General features: G+C 39.1%; 4 protein-coding genes across 6 annotated transcripts; 2 read left to right on the top strand and 2 right to left on the bottom strand.

Annotated features, from left to right (window-relative positions):
- Positions 1-151: 151 nt before the first annotated feature.
- LOC132702261 (sodium channel protein Nach-like) lies at positions 152-2492 on the top strand. Of its 2 annotated transcripts, XM_060670798.1 has the most exons (8): positions 152-336; positions 426-583; positions 733-1083; positions 1130-1337; positions 1613-1799; positions 1855-2017; positions 2063-2163; positions 2219-2492. In XM_060670798.1, exons 1-8 carry the CDS (start codon positions 217-219, stop codon positions 2410-2412), a joined length of 1482 nt encoding a protein of 493 aa, XP_060526781.1. In that variant the 5' UTR covers positions 152-216; the 3' UTR covers positions 2413-2492. The 2 variants fall into 2 exon arrangements, with proteins under 2 accessions (XP_060526781.1, XP_060526780.1); XM_060670797.1 differs by having other exon boundaries at positions 1855-2163.
- Positions 2493-3044: 552 nt separating this feature from the next.
- Positions 3045-13695, top strand: LOC132702047 (serine/threonine-protein kinase Warts). Of its 2 annotated transcripts, XM_060670454.1 has the most exons (12): positions 3045-3305; positions 3758-3936; positions 3991-4182; positions 4873-5406; positions 6222-6822; positions 6883-7143; positions 7638-7946; positions 8015-8417; positions 8465-8643; positions 9920-10194; positions 11284-11627; positions 13102-13695. In XM_060670454.1, exons 2-12 carry the CDS (start codon positions 3847-3849, stop codon positions 13187-13189), a joined length of 3276 nt encoding a protein of 1091 aa, XP_060526437.1. In that variant the 5' UTR covers positions 3045-3305; positions 3758-3846; the 3' UTR covers positions 13190-13695. The 2 variants fall into 2 exon arrangements, with proteins under 2 accessions (XP_060526437.1, XP_060526436.1); XM_060670453.1 differs by having other exon boundaries at positions 6222-7143.
- A 1613-nt stretch (positions 13696-15308) lies between these two features.
- On the bottom strand, positions 15309-16495 carry LOC132702051 (peroxiredoxin-4). The gene is made up of 5 exons (XM_060670460.1): positions 16142-16495; positions 15965-16082; positions 15674-15913; positions 15459-15624; positions 15309-15407 (listed from the first exon to the last, which is right to left on the bottom strand). Exons 1-5 carry the CDS (start codon positions 16299-16301, stop codon positions 15360-15362), a joined length of 732 nt encoding a protein of 243 aa, XP_060526443.1. The 5' UTR covers positions 16302-16495; the 3' UTR covers positions 15309-15359.
- Positions 16496-16949: 454 nt separating this feature from the next.
- LOC132702031 (leucine-rich repeat-containing protein 57) lies at positions 16950-18719 on the bottom strand. The gene is made up of 2 exons (XM_060670430.1): positions 18598-18719; positions 16950-18535 (listed from the first exon to the last, which is right to left on the bottom strand). The coding sequence occupies exon 2, from the start codon at positions 18498-18500 to the stop codon at positions 17784-17786; it is 717 nt and encodes a 238-aa protein (XP_060526413.1). The 5' UTR covers positions 18501-18535; positions 18598-18719; the 3' UTR covers positions 16950-17783.
- Between the last annotated feature and the right edge of the window lie 29 nt (positions 18720-18748).

Below are 18748 nucleotides of genomic sequence, written 5' to 3'. Positions count from 1 at the left end.
TCATGGAACAACAATTACCATAGCATAGAAATAAGCATGTTCCAATATCGCGTGCGTCCGGTGAATAGTTGTTAACAAGAGTTCATTTGAATTATTAATGACGTAAAATAAATATGGAAGGATTTATCCATAAACACGTACTTAGAAACAGTATAACATTCGTATCCGCCATTATTTTTGTTCTACAATATGTATTTTTCAATGTTTTGAAGCAATATGAAGATTCTGAAAGATTATGTTCAAAATGCCTATTACCATTGCCTGCAATACACGGTCAACAAAAGGTTGCACTGGTCTGAGAGGGTATTTTGGATAATCTGCGCATTATTGTCGACGGTATGTTCCACATTTTCACAATTGAATCAATCAGTTCAAATAAAGTTTCCGAATTCGATCATCTACAAACAACAAACGTAAATTTTTAGGCGGGAGCCTTATACGTAGTGATGGCATCGATGCAAAAGCAATCGAAAAGTGCGTTCAGAGTGCATGTAAATTACATGGCTTTCAAAACGCCTTTTCCCACAATCGCATTTTGTGAAAGGCGCGACGAATTCGGCAAAACTAAGGCATACCTGGAAAGGTATAAGGTCCAACAGCTCCCGAAAAAGCCGTACATTTTCGCTTTCAGGGGGTTTTATCTTTGCCGGTGACGTCACTGTCTAACTAAGTTTCAATTCGGTGACGTCACGCTGGAGTACGCTTCACATAATCATCAACGTTTGCTTTTAGTCTGAACGAATCAGTAAGCGAAAACGATATAGAATTTTTGAAAAGCGCGATATATTACGTTCCGTTCGAAACCGCCATAGTGAACGGGCCTTGCTACAGGACGTATCTAACTAGTGGAAGCATTAATGACACCCTGTGCCCGTTAACTCGCAGGCTTATCGGCAGTTTTAGTCAACACGAGTACCATGTGAAAAGCGCGTGCGCGGACCTGCTTACGTCATGCTATTACAACGGCGCTGAATTCGAATGTTGCGAGAAATTTCTGCCTCTGCCGTCCTACATGGGCAAGTGCTTCGCCATTAACAGTCTGGCGGCCGATCTTAAAAAGAACAACATTAAAGCGTCAAACAGGTAGCATTTTCCGAGGTAATGGCGATATCTTCAGCGACAGTTTTAGGGAAGACATCCCGCCCTTGACATATTACATCAGTCACAGACCGGGGCTTAACCCTGGCAATTTATCGGTCGAGGTGGCGCATAGTTACATGTCGGTATGGTTCATGACGCCCAACGGTTTACCATCGAAAGCGTCTCAGAAAAATCACCATTTCATCACTGCGGATTATGCCAACGCGGACTTGTTGGACGTCCATCTTAGAATTGAAGTAAATTTTCCTTAACTATTAGCTACCTCAGACCGTAGACATTGGTCCATAGACCTCAACTTACGTATGGTTATAGCGTCAGGATTGGGTCAAATTTCCTCTGTTGCAGGTTCACAAATATTTTTAAAGAAATAGGAATTTAAATTTTGACTTTTATCTGTGCCCTCACTGTGTCACAGTTCAAATACACTCGATCATTGCTGACGTAATAATGACGCAGTTAATCGTTCTGTTCACCTCGTTCCGGCTCAAAATAAGTGGCGACCTTTTTCAAGGCCGTGGTAGGGGTCAGCGACCTTGCCAACGTGCCGTTGGAAGAGAGAGGGTGCAGATTCATCTACGAAAGCAAAGACATGAAGACGTTTATCCATTATTCGATGAATGGATGCGAGATCGAGTGCCTCAGGGAGGCACAAATATTCCATTGCGGTTGTAAGGCGCATGTTTTGCCCACAGAACACGGTGCGGTATAGTAAATGGTTTGGTCAAGAGGAATGATCGCGTGGTATGTTTTCAGAAAGTGAAGATGCCGAGTGCGACTCTACCGGCTTGAACTGCTTGACTGAGCTCAAGAAAAAAGAGGTCTTAGAACGGGCAAGTACGTGCGATTGTGTCAGCGACTGCAATAGTTTGGAGGTGTTCAAGGTTGGCTACATTCCAAAACTTCTGATGAATGCGAGGCAATCATTTTTCCTGTGTGATGGTTTTGTAACTGTGGGTTGCAGTTTTAGGAACTCTAGGTCGAAAAAGAGAATAAATTTCCTCGTTCCTTTACCGGCTATCAGATACGAACGAGTCGTACTTAGAGGCACTATAGATCTCATAGGTGAACTTTAAGCTTCTCTCATCGGCGCTTCCGTATAGTTTATCATCAATTTTAGTCTCTGTTGGGGGTGCGCTCAGCCTCTTCATTGGCTGTAGTTACATGAGTATCGGGCAATTGATTTACTATTTCTTTATTAAGGCTACAAGCGATTTCATAGTTCAGAGGAGACGTATGAGGATTTTGAAGAAGATGAAATTTTGCAAACAGACCTTCGCCATTCAACGACAGAAACTTGTCCGGGGGCATTAGACATTGACATCAATAAGAATTAATGTATCTATTCTAATCTTAGCACCAATATTGTCGGTTATACACTTTTGCTGCTTTAAATAAATGCAAACCAATTTAACAATTTCTTTCTGAAAACTGAAATTAATTTTGTAATCTTAGAAACGTACAAAAAATTAAGCCCGGACCTGTGCAGAAATATTTTCAGTCAAGTGCGCCGGTGATTTTTTTTCTAAAATTTTTGGAACTTTTAAGTTGTCCGGTTTCTGTGCCCTTCGAATTTTTTTTAGAGATGTTTTAATATTTAAAACATCTAATTGCAACAAATTTTGGACGAAAAATGGGGAATTTTCTAAAGCCCGCCAATAAAATTTTAGTGCTTAAGAAGCTTTCCCTCCGCTTATGTGATGAAATGTGGTCCATTGCCTCGCAAGATTGCAACACCTAAAAGAAAAATGATTTTTACCATCCGAACGAAAACGAGACACCGAAGCATTTGTTTTTGTAACAGACATCATTACTCGTTTCTTGATCAGTTAATCCAAAAAGGAGTTTTTTTATTTGTGTTTAATATTTGTGAAAATATAGGAAAAACGTCGAACGTGACGGTCATTTAATTTTTTCTCGGGTGGCAACCCGATGGAATTTGACACTCTATAAAATGGCTGACATCTAAATTCACAGTGGATTTCTTTGTTTTCATTACGATTTTTCCTTAGTTAAATATAAAAAAACTTGGCCTTTTTCCGAATTGCCGCAAGCGATGTCATCGACAGCCAGAAAAAAGTGACCTTAGTGCCCTTAAGTGCATTGTAGCGTGCCGCCAGTGAATTGTGAATTTTTCCATTTAGGTTGACACTGAAATCTGTCAATCTTTTACAAGCAGATTCTCATTTATTTCTACATTTTTTGAGGTAACAAGGGACTTTAAACGAAAAATTTATTCATAAGCGATTGTATGTATCGACCTTACGGGTGTAAATTTTGAGATTTTGTAAATTTGTCTAGACTCAGGATTTGTTAGCTGTTGAGTAATTGTTCAAGCATTCTTTAGGAATTGCTTTAAATGAACCTGCTTATTTTTTATATCAAATTGTCTTAGAGATTTGGAAAAAAACGAAACACTTAAATTTAAATAACTTTAGGAATGTCAGATTAGTTTAACCTCAATGTAATTTTGGAATTATAATTTATTAATTACACAAATCGCGGATATTAATTAATGCATTAATGCATGCCGTTATGTTATTTTGGATTAGATTAGATTGTAAATTTTAAAAATAATTTTAAAATAGTTTCGCAATTAATTCAAATTTTGGTTTTCCTGTCAAAATGAAAATTTAATATTTCCATTTTTATTTTTTAGGTAGTTACCAAAAAACTCTATTACCCCTAAATGACAAAATGAAACGCTCTATTATGGGCAGTGCAATGTAAACATATCTGTGGCCAAGCATGGGCCAAGCGCCTAGGCCAATTAGGATGAATCCCAATGCTCCAGCCCGGTCTCCGGGCTACCACCAAAAGGCCATGGAAGAGATTCAGGTAAGGCACTGTTTAGTGTTAACTGTGACATCACTAATGAGTAATAACTTACAGAATTCTCTAAGACCTTTTGCCAAAAGTGGCAGCGAAGCTCTTGGTTCGAGTGCCGCCAGTACCATTTCCAACTTTTCAGCAACAAGTGGTATCAGCTCTCTTAGTTCAGCTTCTGGATCCAACATGGGAGAGAAGGATCTCTTTCAGATGAGACAAACACAGACCCAACTGCTAAACATGGGATATTCTGAGGTAATGAATAATAAGTGAATACATCCGAATAGATTAGTTGCTATCCAATAAGAATCTTAACTGTGTTTCATGAGTGTACAATATTACTTGTCAACTTGACAAATGACAATCTGCTACAGCCTCAAATAAGTCATGCAGCAAGCCTTCAAGAAGTGTACAAATTTGTATATAAAAGTCTAATAACATCAGTGAAACATGTTGACAGATAAAAATCACATATTTAAGAGTTGAATACGGTTTATATTATAAAAACCTCGAAAAATCTGTACCAGAATGATATATCAAAGACTACAAGTCGTTTCATAAACGTAGAACATGAGGGGATAGGTAATAACAGAGATGAATTCTAACCTCAAACAGGAAACAAGAAACGATTGTGTAGAATGCTCGAAGCTTGTTATTGATTGCTGAAAAATTTAACTTGATCTTTAAACCATATCAAACCACAATTTGAAAAGTGCTGTTATTCCTTGCGTATTAGATAGTATGCCATGTTAAACAAGTTGTTGTTTTTTTGTTTGAAATCGTAATTAAGATTGAGTACACAAATCCATTCCATTGACAAAATTAATTTTCAGCGTTGCATACATGACTTTTATAAAAGTAAAACTACATCATTGACATTATCGTTATATTAATTTAAACCGGGCATGTGGTCAACATAACGTGACGCGTCAACGTTCTTATCAGGACGTATCCATGCGAGCCGCCCAACTGTCGAACGGGCGACTCGACGTCGCTCTCGACTACATCCTGAAACAGTTTCCGGATTCGTCTTCATCAAAACCGTCGTCCGGTTACACGAAACTGATCCGTAAGCCTAGCATCGAACGAGAACTGGTACTACCTCGTGGCAGTCCCGCCTTGGACTCGGGGGCGGGTAGTTCCCGCTCGGACAGCCCTCGTCTGGCCGATCTGCACGGATCGCGGTACTCGCCCAACTTTACGGAACCGCCTCCCCCACCACCTCCGCGGAATACTCCCCCTCCTCCGCCGCCCCACATGCCGCCGGTGTACCAGCAACCGCCGCCCGTTCCGAGTAACGTGCAGCAAATGTTTAAGAGGATGTCGCCAGCGCCGCCCGTGGTGCCGGCCCGAACCTCCGCCGCTGTGCCCGCTTACAATGCATCGGCGCTGCAGCAGAGAGGCACGAGTCCTGTAAGCGGGGCGGTTGTGGGGACGACAAGCGGCCGACAACCGATGGTGGTGCAGAACGGGCCCCAGGTAAAGACCACACTCCCTCTCGAGGCCCGAAGTGCCTTTTGTGGGTGGGTGCTGACACTTCTTTTTTTGCTATTTTATCCCAGACTTCAAATCAGCATAAATGCTAACACGGAAGCTTTACTATAAAAGAAAATAATGCAATTCTAGTAGGTATATCATTAATGCATAGACATTTTAATCTGTGCTTCTTCAAATTATTGCACTTGCATCTTATTTTTACTCCCATTAAGTATAAGCGGTGGCACACTGTTGTAGTTCCGTTCTGTTCTTCTAAAAATTGGATGCTTGTGTCATTTTCTCGTTCTTGCAAAAGTATTTTCCAATATTTTTTTTGTTTCTGGTCGTTTTTGTAGTAAATATATTAATTTAATTTTATTATTAATTTTTTGAATTTTATTTAATTCATTTTTAAAAATGGTTGTGTTTTGTAGATGATTTCACTAGGGGTCAGGTGTGGTATCGAGAAAATTACTTGATTGCTTTATTTTGCGTTCCTTCCACCTTATTTATGACCTATATGGCTCTATGATTTAATTGATGCAAACAACTTCTAGCTGCTCCCGATGTAACAGGCGTAATTTTTTACGTGTTACGATCAGTTCTAGATAGTTGTATTCAGTCACGTCTCTCAGCCTTATATTATGATTTATTTATTATTTACAACGCACTATCTAATCTCTAAAAACATATAACCTGGGCAAAAAAGTACACATTATGTCACATATAATATAAATAAAATAAAAATTCACCGGCCTAAATTTTTAATGCCTACGAAAATGGCGCTCTAATTACGACACCCTCTCCGTTCACACTAGGTCCAGCAGCAACTGACGCAGCAGATGCAGGCGCTGAGCCTGTATCAGAGCGGGACGGGGGCCGCGTCCGAACCGCCTCCTCCCTACCCGTTAATGAGCGCGAATCCAGGCAACCCTCCTCCCCCCAGCTACTCCGCCTCCATACAAAACCGGCAAAGCCCCACCCAGGATTTCCGGAAGAGTCCATCGTCGGGCATATATTCCGGCTCGACGTCTGCTGGCTCGCCCAGTCCCGTGCCAGTGTCTACGACCACGCCCACGGCGATGGCGCGACCTACGCCACTGCAGGCGTGGGGCGCGCGGCAGACCGTGTCCCAGCCGCCAATTATAATGCAGTCTGTGAAGAGTACGCAAGTGCAGAAGCCGATCCTGCAGACGGCGACGGCACCGCCCGTGCCGGCGTCGCCGACGAGCGCTTCCGCCCCGCCCACCTCAGCGCCGCCTCCTTCCTACACTGTATCGATACAGCAAAAGGCCTATACGAACGGAGGCATCAACAAACCGGCCGCGCCTCTCCCCAACGGCGGACAGGTGACGGTGCCGACGACGGAACCGCCCAGCTACGCGAGCACCATGCAGGCCAAGGCCAAAGCCCAAAGGGGTCAGTCGGCGCGGTTGCTCGATTCCCCGCGATTTTCTCACGGACGAGATTTTTCCGCAGCTCATCCGCCCCTGCCTCCGCCGCCCTATTCCGACGAGAGGGAGAACTACGCGCAGGTGTTCACGGTCGAGAGTTCGGTGTCACCGAGGGCGTCTCCCCACGTGCATCAACCGCTCCAGAGAAAGTATTCGCCCGCGGTCGCCGGAGGGGGCGGGGCCGGCGGTAACGAGTGTTGCCGCGCGGACAGTCCGCAGTCGACGAGCTCGAGCGACAGCCGAAACTTGTACCCCGACAATGGTGCCCCGCCTTTACCTCCCACAGGTAGGATAATAATAATAATAATAATATTTTTTTTGTATTTAATCAAATTCATAATCAATCAGATAAATAAAATACAAAAACTTATGTATTGTTGTTCTGAAAAAACAACTCCAATGAGTATATTGTTTTGCTTAATAATAATTTTTTTAGTGAGTTTTTGAATTTCCTTTCTAATAAGGTCTCTACAGAAAAAGGTACACTTTTTAAATGTTATTGTTATAGTCAATTAAGAAGTGGTCAGTTAACCAGCCCCAGCACTACTTTACTTTTTGTACGACTCTTAGTTTTGATATACAGTATTTCAAAACAGCGCGAAACATATTTAATGAGTGAAGTGAGAAAAAAGTCGATTGCTCTCGAACACGTGACTAAATTACCGTAAATAAGTGCGAGGGAGCACAAATGACGTCTTAAAAACATTGTTGTGCCTTTTTTGATTATTTTGAGTAGGGTTCTTTTTCAATACGTTCCCGAACGTCACGTTTTTTTTTTAGCGTCTTCTTCGGTGAAGAACAGCTGTGGGAACAATAACAACCACGCGTCGCAGGTGAACGGAGAAGGCGGTAAGACCGACTCCCCGCCTCAATTACCGCCTTACGCGAAGATCAAGCACCAGTCGCCCATACCGGAACGCAAGAAAATCAGTAAGGAGAAGGAGGAGGAGCGGAGGGACGGCAAGGTGAAGAACTACTCGCCGCAGGCGTTCAAGTTTTTCATGGAGCAACACATCGAGAACGTCATCAAGAGCTACAGGCAGCGGATGTACCGGAGGATACAGCTCGAGAAGGAGATGGTGAAAATAGGTGAGGAGGCGGTGCACGTCTCATAGTCGGTCGCGTCTCTATAACGTATCTTCCGCCGTCGGTTCAAGGTCTCAGTCCAGATGCACAGCAGCAGATGCGCAAGATGTTGTCGCAGAAGGAGTCGAACTATATCCGCCTGAAGCGCGCCAAGATGGACAAGAGCATGTTCGTGACGATCAAGCCGATAGGAGTGGGCGCTTTCGGGGAGGTCACTCTTGTGCGGAAGATCGACACCAACCACCTGTATGCCATGAAGACGTTACGCAAGGCGGATGTCTTGAAAAGGAACCAGGTGGCGCACGTGAAGGCGGAACGAGACATTCTGGCGGAGGCGGACAACGAGTGGGTGGTGAAACTGTACTACTCGTTTCAGGACAGCGATATCCTTTACTTCGTCATGGACTACATACCGGGCGGCGACCTGATGTCGTTGCTGATAAAGCTCGGCATATTCGAGGAGAGTCTGGCGAGGTAAGTAGGCGGGGCGGCTCGATCGAGCATTTATTTCTCGCTTTCAGATTCTATATAGCGGAACTGACGTGCGCGGTGGAGAGCGTCCATAACATGGGCTTCATTCACCGCGACATCAAGCCTGACAACATACTCATCGACAAGGACGGCCACATAAAGTTGACCGACTTCGGTCTGTGCACCGGGTTCCGTTGGACGCACAACTCCAAATATTACCAGCCCAATGGTAAGATCTACCGCACAAATAAAATGTTGTTCACTTGAGATAGTATGAAAATTTTATGCACACATAAGTAGAAGAGTTATAGAAGTTTCAAATCAAGAAGAATAAAATTGCTACAGCAATATGATATTCATATAATAATAAAAACCTATTATTTGTGACACCTTTTTAGAGAAACAAAACTAGAGGGTATATTGTTTCGTTTTTTAATTCGCCAAAAATTTTCGTTTCATTGAACAAACGCGATGATGAAATTAAAACAAGTCACTACCACTTGATGGGACTTGAGATTTACTACACTACACATATTTGCATTACTATTTGATGAACACCCTACTAATAATTTATATAACGTCTTATATCCGTCGATTACTTATTGGCGCTGTCCGCCTTCTCTGTTCAACCGACTGGTTAGCGCAGCGCTGCTCGCGATATTGTATTGTTGTATTGGTGTTTTTGTAGAGAACGGAAGAATAACTTCTTTTTCTAAAACTAGGCATATTTTGAGAAAATACTGCCGTAAAAATGCCGCATGTTGGTTGTTGAATACTGCAAGGTCATTGGGTAAAAGCTGGAATCATAATCTCTAATAATATATCTAATAAACTTGAAAACTACAAATTTATAAATAAAAAATTTCATTATTGGCCCTTATTTAATTTTGTTCTTTCATTTGCATGCTCATTTATTTTCAAATTTAAAAAGCCACCAGAAGTTTTGAAGGGATCATAGGTACTTTGGAATTTAAAAAAAAAAGAGATTTTTAACAAGCGCGACTTAGTCCAGTAGCAACGTAAACAATAGATATAGTAATTAGTGGCACAAAAACAGTTTGGTGTTTCTCGAGAATTGTTTACAATGTATATCAAATAAATCGAAAAAAAAAAAATTGTGCAAAAATCGATGAACGTTGAATTCGAGTTTTAATAGCGGGAAAAGTTTCGAGTGCTCTTGAACATACATTAACGTTTTTCACCAATTTTATTTTACAAAATTTAAGTGAAAATTCGTTGTGGAGTCGAAATAAAAGGTAGAAAAAATACCTGAAAAATTCGAGGTTCAATTTTTGGTTATTCCTGACTTCTTCAAGTTTTACATGATTTCGTGACGCACTGATATTGGATAAAACCGTTATCATCGTTTTGAGTTTTTGTCAAAATTCAATTGGACACTCGAGCATATTGAAGTTAAAGTCATCAAGTTCAGAGTGCCTTATTTTCTTGCGGTTCCTGGTGTCTTTCCATCACTTCTCCAAAGAATGCGTTTGTTGCGTTCATAGAGCACAACAGGCAAGATTCTATGGACCCCATAGACGACTGGAGCGAGGAGTGCAAGTGTAAAGCGCTGAAACCGTTGGAGAGGCGACGGAAACGCGAGCACCGCTGTCTCGCGCACTCGCTGGTCGGCACGCCCAACTACATCGCGCCCGAGGTGCTGCAACGCACCGGCTACACGCACGTGTGCGATTGGTGGAGCGTGGGCGTGATCCTCTACGAGATGCTCGTCGGCCAGCCCCCCTTTCTCGCGAACACCCCCGCCGAGACGCAGTACAAGGTTCGCATGTCTTTCTTTTTATCTAACATTAATACATTTAATACGTTTTTTGGATCAAATTTATAGTTAAACAGCAGTAGTAAAAGTATTTTCACAAATGTGCAAATTTGAGCACAACAGAACTTTCAGCTAAAAGCGATGTTGCCAATTGCTGCGAAAGTAATAAACATAAGAAGTTCTACGTCAGAACTGCCATTTAAAACGACTAAAAAATACATACCAATATTTTTTCTGATGTAGACCGGTACTGAAAAACTCCCCTGGTGCTTTAATATTTACGTAAAATGGGATATTCTTTTTATTTGCAGTGCGAGTATACATCTCATCTCATTACAGGTTTGTTATATACAAGCCCCCATTCATTTCTCCATTTCTTTCTACCAGCCTTCTAGAACTAGTAATTCTATAGATATCTCAAAGTCTATAACATGATTGCAGTTATTTGAGCTTTTGCTGGACAAAGATTCAAAGCAAATTGGATAAATGTAAGGAAGCAAGTGGTTGATTACGTTACTTCAAGGTTTATAGATCTCAAATAAAATGATATGTACGTGTTTTAAGGCTTTTTAGACAAATTTTATAGCGCCTCGAAAATTTTGAGATTTATTAGCTTTACCTCTACGAAATATATAAAAAATCCACTAGTTTGTTTACGACGGCGATATTAATGTATCAGAAATTAAATTAAGCAATTCAAAATATAATTTTTAGCACTTATAAACCATTAAATATGTTGTATATTTATATAGAAAGCAGCACCTTAATATTATTAAAATTTTTCGGACTGTTTAACTATAGAAATTTTTTCGTGCGCCTTCCAAATGTTCGCCAGAAAGAAAAATAAATTTTCCTTTGCGTAGATTAACATCTTCAGAAAAGGGCCTCGCCTATTTTGTATCAATGTCGTATAGTTATCAAATAATATTAAATAGACAAAACAGATAAAAAATCTGCTTATAGACATAGACATATTTTGACAATTGTATTTTCTTGTAGCGGTATATACTTTTTTTATAAAATAAACACATTTGTATGATTGAGCTCCTATTATCGTCACTCCGAGCACTGAAGTTCCCGCGTCGGTCTTAGGTGATCAACTGGGAGACGACGTTGCGGATACCGAAAGAGGCCAACCTGTCCAAGGACGCGACCGACCTCGTCCTTAAACTGTGCTGCAGCGCGGACAAGCGACTCGGCAAGAACGCGAGCGAGGTGAAAGGTCATCCGTTTTTCAAGGACATCGATTTCGAGAAGGGGCTGCGCAGGCAGCCGGCGCCTCACAAGCCACGCATCGAATACCCGACCGACACGTCCAACTTTGACCCGATCGATCCCGATCGCCTCCGCAACAGTACATCGATCGACTCGTCCAATTCGGAAGACCTGTCGGACAATTCGAAGCTCTTTCACGGCTTCTTCGAGTTCACCTTCAGGTGAGTCAGTTTTTTTAATAATTTGATGGCGCGCGTCCCAAAAGTGGAACCGAGTAATTTTAAAATTGGCCATTTGTAGATACCTAGGATCGCTACACTTTTGTTTATACATTTTTGACTTTTGAAAACTTAGTACTAAACAACGAAATGATAGAAAAGTTGTCCATATCATTTGGATTTCTGATAGCTAGAAATGACAAAAAAAAAGAGTTGTAGGGGTATTTCACAAAATATGCGCTAATAATCTCGGTATTGAATCTAAAAATATTAGAAGGTAAAGGAACTTTTGCATCTAAATAGACGGAATTTATGACGCTGCGTTTGGTAAACTTTACATTGGGTAGAAAAATATTTTCTAAAAACGTAACTTGATAATTGATATAACGTTCTACATCCGTCCTTTATTTGTATTGGCGCGGTCCGGCTTCTCTTTCCAACTGACTGACTGTTTTAGTAATTAAAGACTAGTGTAATGAAATAAATGTAGCAGCCCATACTAGTCCAAATCTACTAAAACGTATAAACACTAAAAATAAAAAATTTCTAAAGCAATTCCTCTTTTTTCAAAAGGGATTTTAAATTAAAATTATAGAAAAAAATCAAAATAAATAAGAACTAAAAGTTCAGATTTTTACGAAATTATATATTATGACATGACAATTGTTTCGACACGGTGTTGTCGAAACAATTGTCATGTCATAATATATAATTTCGCGAAAATCTGAACTTTTATTTCTTATTTATTTTGATAAACGGATTTTTAAAATTATAAAAACATTTGTGAAGAATCCATTTATAAACAACATTCCTGAACGTTTTAACTATCATAATAATATGGTGTTAAACGACCGAAGTGAGAGAAATAGCAGAGACTATGAAAATGTCTGAGGAGCGTGTTTGTCACATTTTAAATCAAGATTTTGGTTATTTGAAAATGCTGTCCGCGCATTTACTCACGTCGAATGAACATTTCTAACGCTCTGTTGGCGCAGTTTAGGCGCAATAAATCCGAGATTATACGCCCGACTCAAAAGTACAGTCAAAACAGTGGACGGCGAAAGGGAAACCGATTTAATCTTAATTGATTACCTTCAAAAAGGAAAAACCATTACAGGAGCATACTAGGCATCGTTACTAGAAAAGCTGAGGACAGAAATTGCGGAAAACGGCCAAGTTTTCAAAAAAACAATCCTGTTTCACCAACCTAACCGGTTGCGCTATTTGTTAAGAAGAAAACATTATTCCAAGTTTCCCCGCTCAGAAGTTTTGACATGTAATGATTTAGGTGGTGTCATTTTGTTTTTTATAATTACTAATAGGGCTTAGCGATGTGATATATGTATAACATTTATACCCGAAGAAATGATTGTAAGTATATATAATATTGTCCAGCCTAGTTTGAGAAATTTTAATATAATAGTGGCAATAAATCACGAGGCAAAACACAAACGAAATTTGAAATGTTACGTTTTAGGCGATTTTTTGACGACGGCGGCGTGACGGCCTTTAACAAGATCAACCTGGACGACAACGATAACCAGGGCGGCCCCGTCTACGTGTGATGGCACGCCGCCGACGGTGAAGAGATCTCCGGGTTGGAAGCCCGGACCGTCGGTCTAGTTCCGGAGGAACGTCGGAACGCTTCGTCCTTCATCGGGCTGCGTCGATCCCGACCACGATGGTCAGTATTAAGCTTGCCCGTTTTTTATCCCAGTCCGCTGTGGGCGTGGTCGTTGACTGCGCACGACGCCTATATCCGTTTTGGAAACGTTTCGGGGAGCAGAAATCTTTGGAAATTGATCTTATCTTTTTTAATTTATTTCGAAATGGTCGACGACAATCGGCGGCCAAAAGTTTGGACGGAGCAGTAAACGCGTCAATTCAGTCCGATGATTAAGGTAGAAACTAAATTATGGTGCTAATCTAAAATTAATATATTGTATCTATGGATAAATGTGATAAATATGAACGTCTTCCACATGTTACTGCCTTGCCGTTCGCGTTATGGGGGGCGGTCACTTTTAAAGTGGCCCGCGGTTGAAATATTTTGGGGTACCAGTCAATAGGATGGAAATAAATCTCACACAATAATAATGACAATGAAATTTTTAAAATGATATAGATAATTACAAGACCTAAAATTTAATAATATCATTTTGCACTAATTTCAACAAATATAATCAAAAAGTTGGAATTTGCTGTCAACTTGCTTATTTACATTATACGTATTATATTTTAAGATTGTGTGAAATAGATATAGAACACAAAATATGTTTAGAAATTGAAATAAGCAAGTTGACAGCAACTTCCGGTTGAACCGGAAGTGACAGGGTGTTCAAAATATTTTAAAAACGAAATACACTGGGCACTTACCTGAACCCCCAAAAATTAAATTGAATGTTAATATTGCTCGTGTTAATGGGCCGCAAAGACCTTTGTTCTAGCAAAATTGTGCCAGATTTATTTCAATTCTACCTCTTGTGTATATATTTAATTGTTCATTATTAGCTGGCAATTATACTTAAGATTGTGCAGGAGGGATGGGAACAACAACCAAATCCCAGGATTATTGTTGACAATGTTGTAAATTTTGATAATATCAACAATTTGTTTTTTTGATCATTTTTCGAGTGCTTTGTAATATTTTTAATTAGCATGTGGTCATAAGGGTTGAAATTCCACTAAAACTGTCAAATCATTCGAAAGAAGTAAATTACGATTTCCATTTTTTTATGAACTAACCAAAACTTCAGAATGAAAAACATTTGATTTTAATTTTTAAAAGAATGTTTTACACAACGTTATAGTTTCATGACTGCCTAAAAAAATAAATAAACAATAATGACCGCCCCCTCTATCGGGACAGAAAATATAATTCTAGTGCAACGGGAAGCGCAAAAAAATTGTAAATAAACGGCGGATAAATCGTTGGTTCGGGAGGTAGAGTGGGGGTAGGTTTGCCTGGGAAGACTGGCACGTGCCGCCCCACCTCTTCCCGCGACCCTGGTGGAGTGAAGCGTCATGCCGATTTTTTTTTTTTTTTGCTAAAAGGAGGACGCGAAATGTATAATGTATAAACGCAGATTAAAAATATTATTGTGTTGTATGTGGTAGTTTTTAAATTTAACTTATTTTTTTCAAAACGAAAATGCTGTGTTAGTTTTTATTACAACAATTATTATTACTACTGTGGAATAACTATATTTTTTGCTCATAATGTTTCGCTTAAGATATTTATTTGTTATTTAGCCCGAACCATCCAGCCCCCTGCATCCTTCCCCACCCATCCTGACGCTGTGTCTATTATGTCGAACCACCACCATAGGTTTTAAGCCACCCTAGTTAAATTGTTTAGAATATAATTTTTCTAGTCTATCTTTTTTTTAAATTATTATCTAAGTACATACTCATTTTAAGTTTACTTGCGTTGTTTTAAATTTGGTTCCTTAAAATTATTTGAAAAGCGTTGAAGAGACGAAGATTCGCAGCGCTGGCGAGTGCCTTTATTATACCTAGTTTTCGGATTTTGTAAATGTGTGTAAATAAATTATATTTTTGAAAAAGACTTTTCTTAATTAAAGATTACAGTTAATGAGCAATGAGCTAATGAGGTGTGTCATACTAACTCAAGTACTGTTGTAATTCACAGGTATTCATTTTCAAGAGAAGTCGAAGACTTGGATTTATTTTTTTTTTAAGTGATGTTAACAAAATTTAACCGCTCAGCACAACTCAGTGATTCTCGAAGTATTTCCGTTTTTCAATGGGATTAGGGATAATCTGCAAAAGGGTCAAGTATAGATATTGGATATTTAATTATAAAAAACTTACCGTATCTTGCCCAGGTTTCCAACCGGCAGGGCATACCTCCCCGTGCTTGTCGGTGTATTGGAAAGCTTGCACCAGTCTAAGAGTCTCATCGACACTTCTACCAACTGGAAGATCATTCATGGTAATTTGCCTCAACACTCCTTTGGGGTCAATTATGAAAAGTCCTCTGAAAAAATATTTTTTACAGTAGGAGTATAACTTGGTTGCTTAGCTACCTTAGAGTGTGGCCAAAATCATCCAGAAACACACCATAGTTTTTTGAAATGCTATGATTCAAATCAGACAACAGGGGTATATTAATTTTTCCCAAACCTCCCTCCTTCCTAGGGGTGTTAATCCAAGCAAGGTGAGTGAAATGAGAGTCGACAGAGCAGGCCACCACTTCAGTATTGATCTGCCTAAATTCCTCTATTCTATCACTAAACGCCAATATCTCTGTAGGGCACACAAATGTGCTAAAAGAAAAACTTTTCAGAATATATACAAGTATAACTTTGGTATCCTACAAATCTAATGGATAAAAGAAAAACACCAGGTATTTCCCAAGGAAATCAGACAACTTAAGCTGGACAAATTCCCCATTAACTACCGCAGTACTTTCCCAAAACGGAGCTTGTTTCGAAACTAAAACATTTTCAATGTTATTGTAAGTTTACTAATATTTCCTCATACCTCATACTTACTGACTGCTTTAGTAAACTGCAGGTTATGTTCCGCACGGCCTGAACTCGCCGTGTGCGGGTAAACATTCCCACCAGCGTATTTCTGGCAAGACTCATCCTCTGGAAGAGCAGAGAGCACACATGCTGCTTTTAAAAGTAGCAGAGAGAGTCGATTGTTCATGGTTATTAACTCTAGAGTGATCTGGAAGTATTTTTTTCTCGATTATTTGAATAGAAAGACCGATCACTCGTGCATGTCTTATCCACAAATCGATGTATTATCCTTATCGATATAAAAAAAGAAGATAACGGCCGGCCGCAATCACGTATATTTAAAAACAACCATATATTGGATAAAAAAACAATAAAGGTTAATTAAACATTGCATGGAAAAAGAAGTGGTCCCTGCCGCCGATAGTGGTTTTTAATTAGATATTCTGTGGTCAATGGGCAAATGTGTTTAGTAAACTTGCCTAACGTTACGGAGATTGTAAAGAAAAATGTTGATATGTCTGGGTGGCAGTTGTACGTTTTCACTTTGTTGTCCTTTATTTTATTTATTTTTATTTACACTTTATTTGGCCCTACTTCGCCAGTCTACAAATTATGTAGGCTAAAAAGATTCTCCTCTTTCTGTTACTAGGAACACCCGACTTGTAAGCTAAAAACCATCTAAAAACGAACACATTATATCACACATTTATTTTAAATCTAGTATTAAGTATAATTATCACAATTGAGCCACGAGACAAAAGTCAAACTTTTATCTAAACTTTTTTTGCCTTCGTTACGTATTTTAGGATATTTGTTAAAATTAGAAAATATAGGCTCAAAGGTTCAGTTTTTATTAGACTAAGAAAATATACAAACAACAGACAATTTGGGAAATCCAAATACAAAATAGAATCAAAGATCTTACTGTAAAATTATCTAAAAAATTGTATTTTACCGTTATAAAGTTCACGTATATACAAAAAATATGTCAAAGCAAATATAGGCGACTAATATTTTATTCCGGTTGATTTTTGGACCCCGAAAAAGTATCGAAAACATTTCCTCTACAATTCTGTATTTATTAATTATAAACCACATTGATTGTCTAGATTCACACATTAAACGCTCAGTTGTTGATCATATTTTGTTTAATTTTTTTTACATTCAGCAGTAATTTCTTTAGAAATCGGAATGTGAGAGTATTAAGTATAACATGTTTGCCACAATGATTTCTTCACAGACAAAAGTTACAACATTTATTAAGGTGAAAGATCACACGGCTACAGTATACATACTATTCCTAATTTTTGCATTTATACAATAATTATCATATAAAAATCCATGAGAATTGACATAGTATAGTATAAAGCACTTGACAGATACAGAAGGGAGTGTCAAGAAGAAATAGCTGGTCTTGCCTATCTTCCCTTAACCAAAACAAATATGTCATGTAAATGGTCAAGCAACCTTTTGAATTTATTGCATTTGTGCTCAAAATTGCAGAATTAATCATAAAAATCCGATGTTGATTTTAGTGTGCACTTTTCTAGCTGCTTAAGCCTTGCTTCAAACAAATAATGTTCCAGTTCGTACAGAATATAAAAATTTGTTTAATAGTAAAAATATCGGATCTCTTGACTAGTCAAAATAAAATATTTCATAACAAACCTTAAAACATCTTTTTCTTAATGGCAGTAAAGCGATCCATATAAGCATCATAACCTTCAATGTTTGCCAGTTGCTTAATCTCAAATAAATTGCCATCAAGAACCAAGTTTGCAATTTTACTCTCTGAGAGAATCCTTGGGTGAATAGCGGCCAATTGCAAACAGTTCTCCTCAAGTCGCAAGATCTTCAAACGCGGACACAATGAAATTTCAGATGATAGGACAGATATCTGGTTTTGATTTAAATTTAGTTCTGTAACATTAAGGGTAGACACCTCAGCAGGCACTGCTACCAGTTCATTCTGGGACAGATCTAATATATCGAGGTGCTTGAGCCCGCAAAACACCAATGGAAACTCCTTCAAATGATTACTATTCAAAATTACTTGTTTCAAATTAATCAAATTAGAAAAAGTTCTCGGCAGGAACGATAAATTGTTATTGCCAGCATTGAACGTTTCTAGCTTCGTCAAAGCCCCGATACAATCGGGAATTTTGGCCAATTTGTTTTTACTTAAGTTTAAATGTCGCAACTGCATGAACCGACTAATTTCATTAGGCAACACGACAAATTTATTGTCCGATATATCCAGCGTCCGTAAACATCCCTCCAGCTGTTTCATGCCCTGTGGAAATTCGTTTAGTTTGCCTTGGGAGAGCTTTAGAACTCCCGTTTTTTGAGCGGTCTCGATGTGTTGCTTCAAACCCGAGTTACCCATAACGCTCGAAATCTCCGACAAGCTACCATTAAAACCTATTAAGTTTTTATAAATGAAGCGTAAGATGTACCTCAACTACACAAAAAAATTACTGTACCATTAAAATAGTAAATGTTTACATTATAATATTAAATTTCTATTAGCTCCTTCCGAACCTTTTACTGCCCTGCATGACGTGTGACAGTGTGTAGGTTGTTTTTTCAATGTAACGGATCACAAATTTCATTTGGTAGTCTGTTCAAAAACGA

This window comes from Cylas formicarius, unplaced genomic scaffold (assembly GCF_029955315.1).
Source record: "Cylas formicarius isolate icCylForm1 unplaced genomic scaffold, icCylForm1.1 PGA_scaffold_5__7_contigs__length_24384050, whole genome shotgun sequence".
NCBI classification, from domain to species: domain Eukaryota; kingdom Metazoa; phylum Arthropoda; class Insecta; order Coleoptera; family Brentidae; genus Cylas; species Cylas formicarius.
Note: the sequence above shows the minus strand (reverse complement) of the source record. Positions and strands in the feature narration are given on the sequence as shown.

What these genes read in the sequence shown, in the direction of transcription:
- LOC132702261 (XM_060670797.1), top strand. Translation starts at nt 217, where the DNA reads ATGAAGATTCTGAAAGATTATGTTCAAAATGCCTATTACCATTGCCTG. An exon ending in AACATTAAAGCGTCAAACAG is followed by an intron (nt 1,084 to 1,129) that starts GTAGCATTTTCC and finishes CGACAGTTTTAG; the next exon opens with GGAAGACATCCCGCCCTTGA. An exon ending in AGGCACTATAGATCTCATAG is followed by an intron (nt 2,164 to 2,218) that starts GTGAACTTTAAG and finishes CATCAATTTTAG; the next exon opens with TCTCTGTTGGGGGTGCGCTC.
- LOC132702047 (XM_060670453.1), top strand. Translation starts at nt 3,847, where the DNA reads ATGGGCCAAGCGCCTAGGCCAATTAGGATGAATCCCAATGCTCCAGCC. An exon ending in GAAGGAGATGGTGAAAATAG is followed by an intron (nt 7,947 to 8,014) that starts GTGAGGAGGCGG and finishes CGTCGGTTCAAG; the next exon opens with GTCTCAGTCCAGATGCACAG. An exon ending in CAAATATTACCAGCCCAATG is followed by an intron (nt 8,644 to 9,919) that starts GTAAGATCTACC and finishes TTGCGTTCATAG; the next exon opens with AGCACAACAGGCAAGATTCT.
- LOC132702051 (XM_060670460.1), bottom strand. Translation starts at nt 16,301, where the DNA reads ATGAACAATCGACTCTCTCTGCTACTTTTAAAAGCAGCATGTGTGCTC. An exon ending in TTCTTTTATCCATTAGATTT is followed by an intron (nt 15,914 to 15,964) that starts GTAGGATACCAA and finishes TTTTTCTTTTAG; the next exon opens with CACATTTGTGTGCCCTACAG. An exon ending in GATTTTGGCCACACTCTAAG is followed by an intron (nt 15,625 to 15,673) that starts GTAGCTAAGCAA and finishes ATATTTTTTCAG; the next exon opens with AGGACTTTTCATAATTGACC.
- LOC132702031 (XM_060670430.1), bottom strand. Translation starts at nt 18,500, where the DNA reads ATGGGTAACTCGGGTTTGAAGCAACACATCGAGACCGCTCAAAAAACG.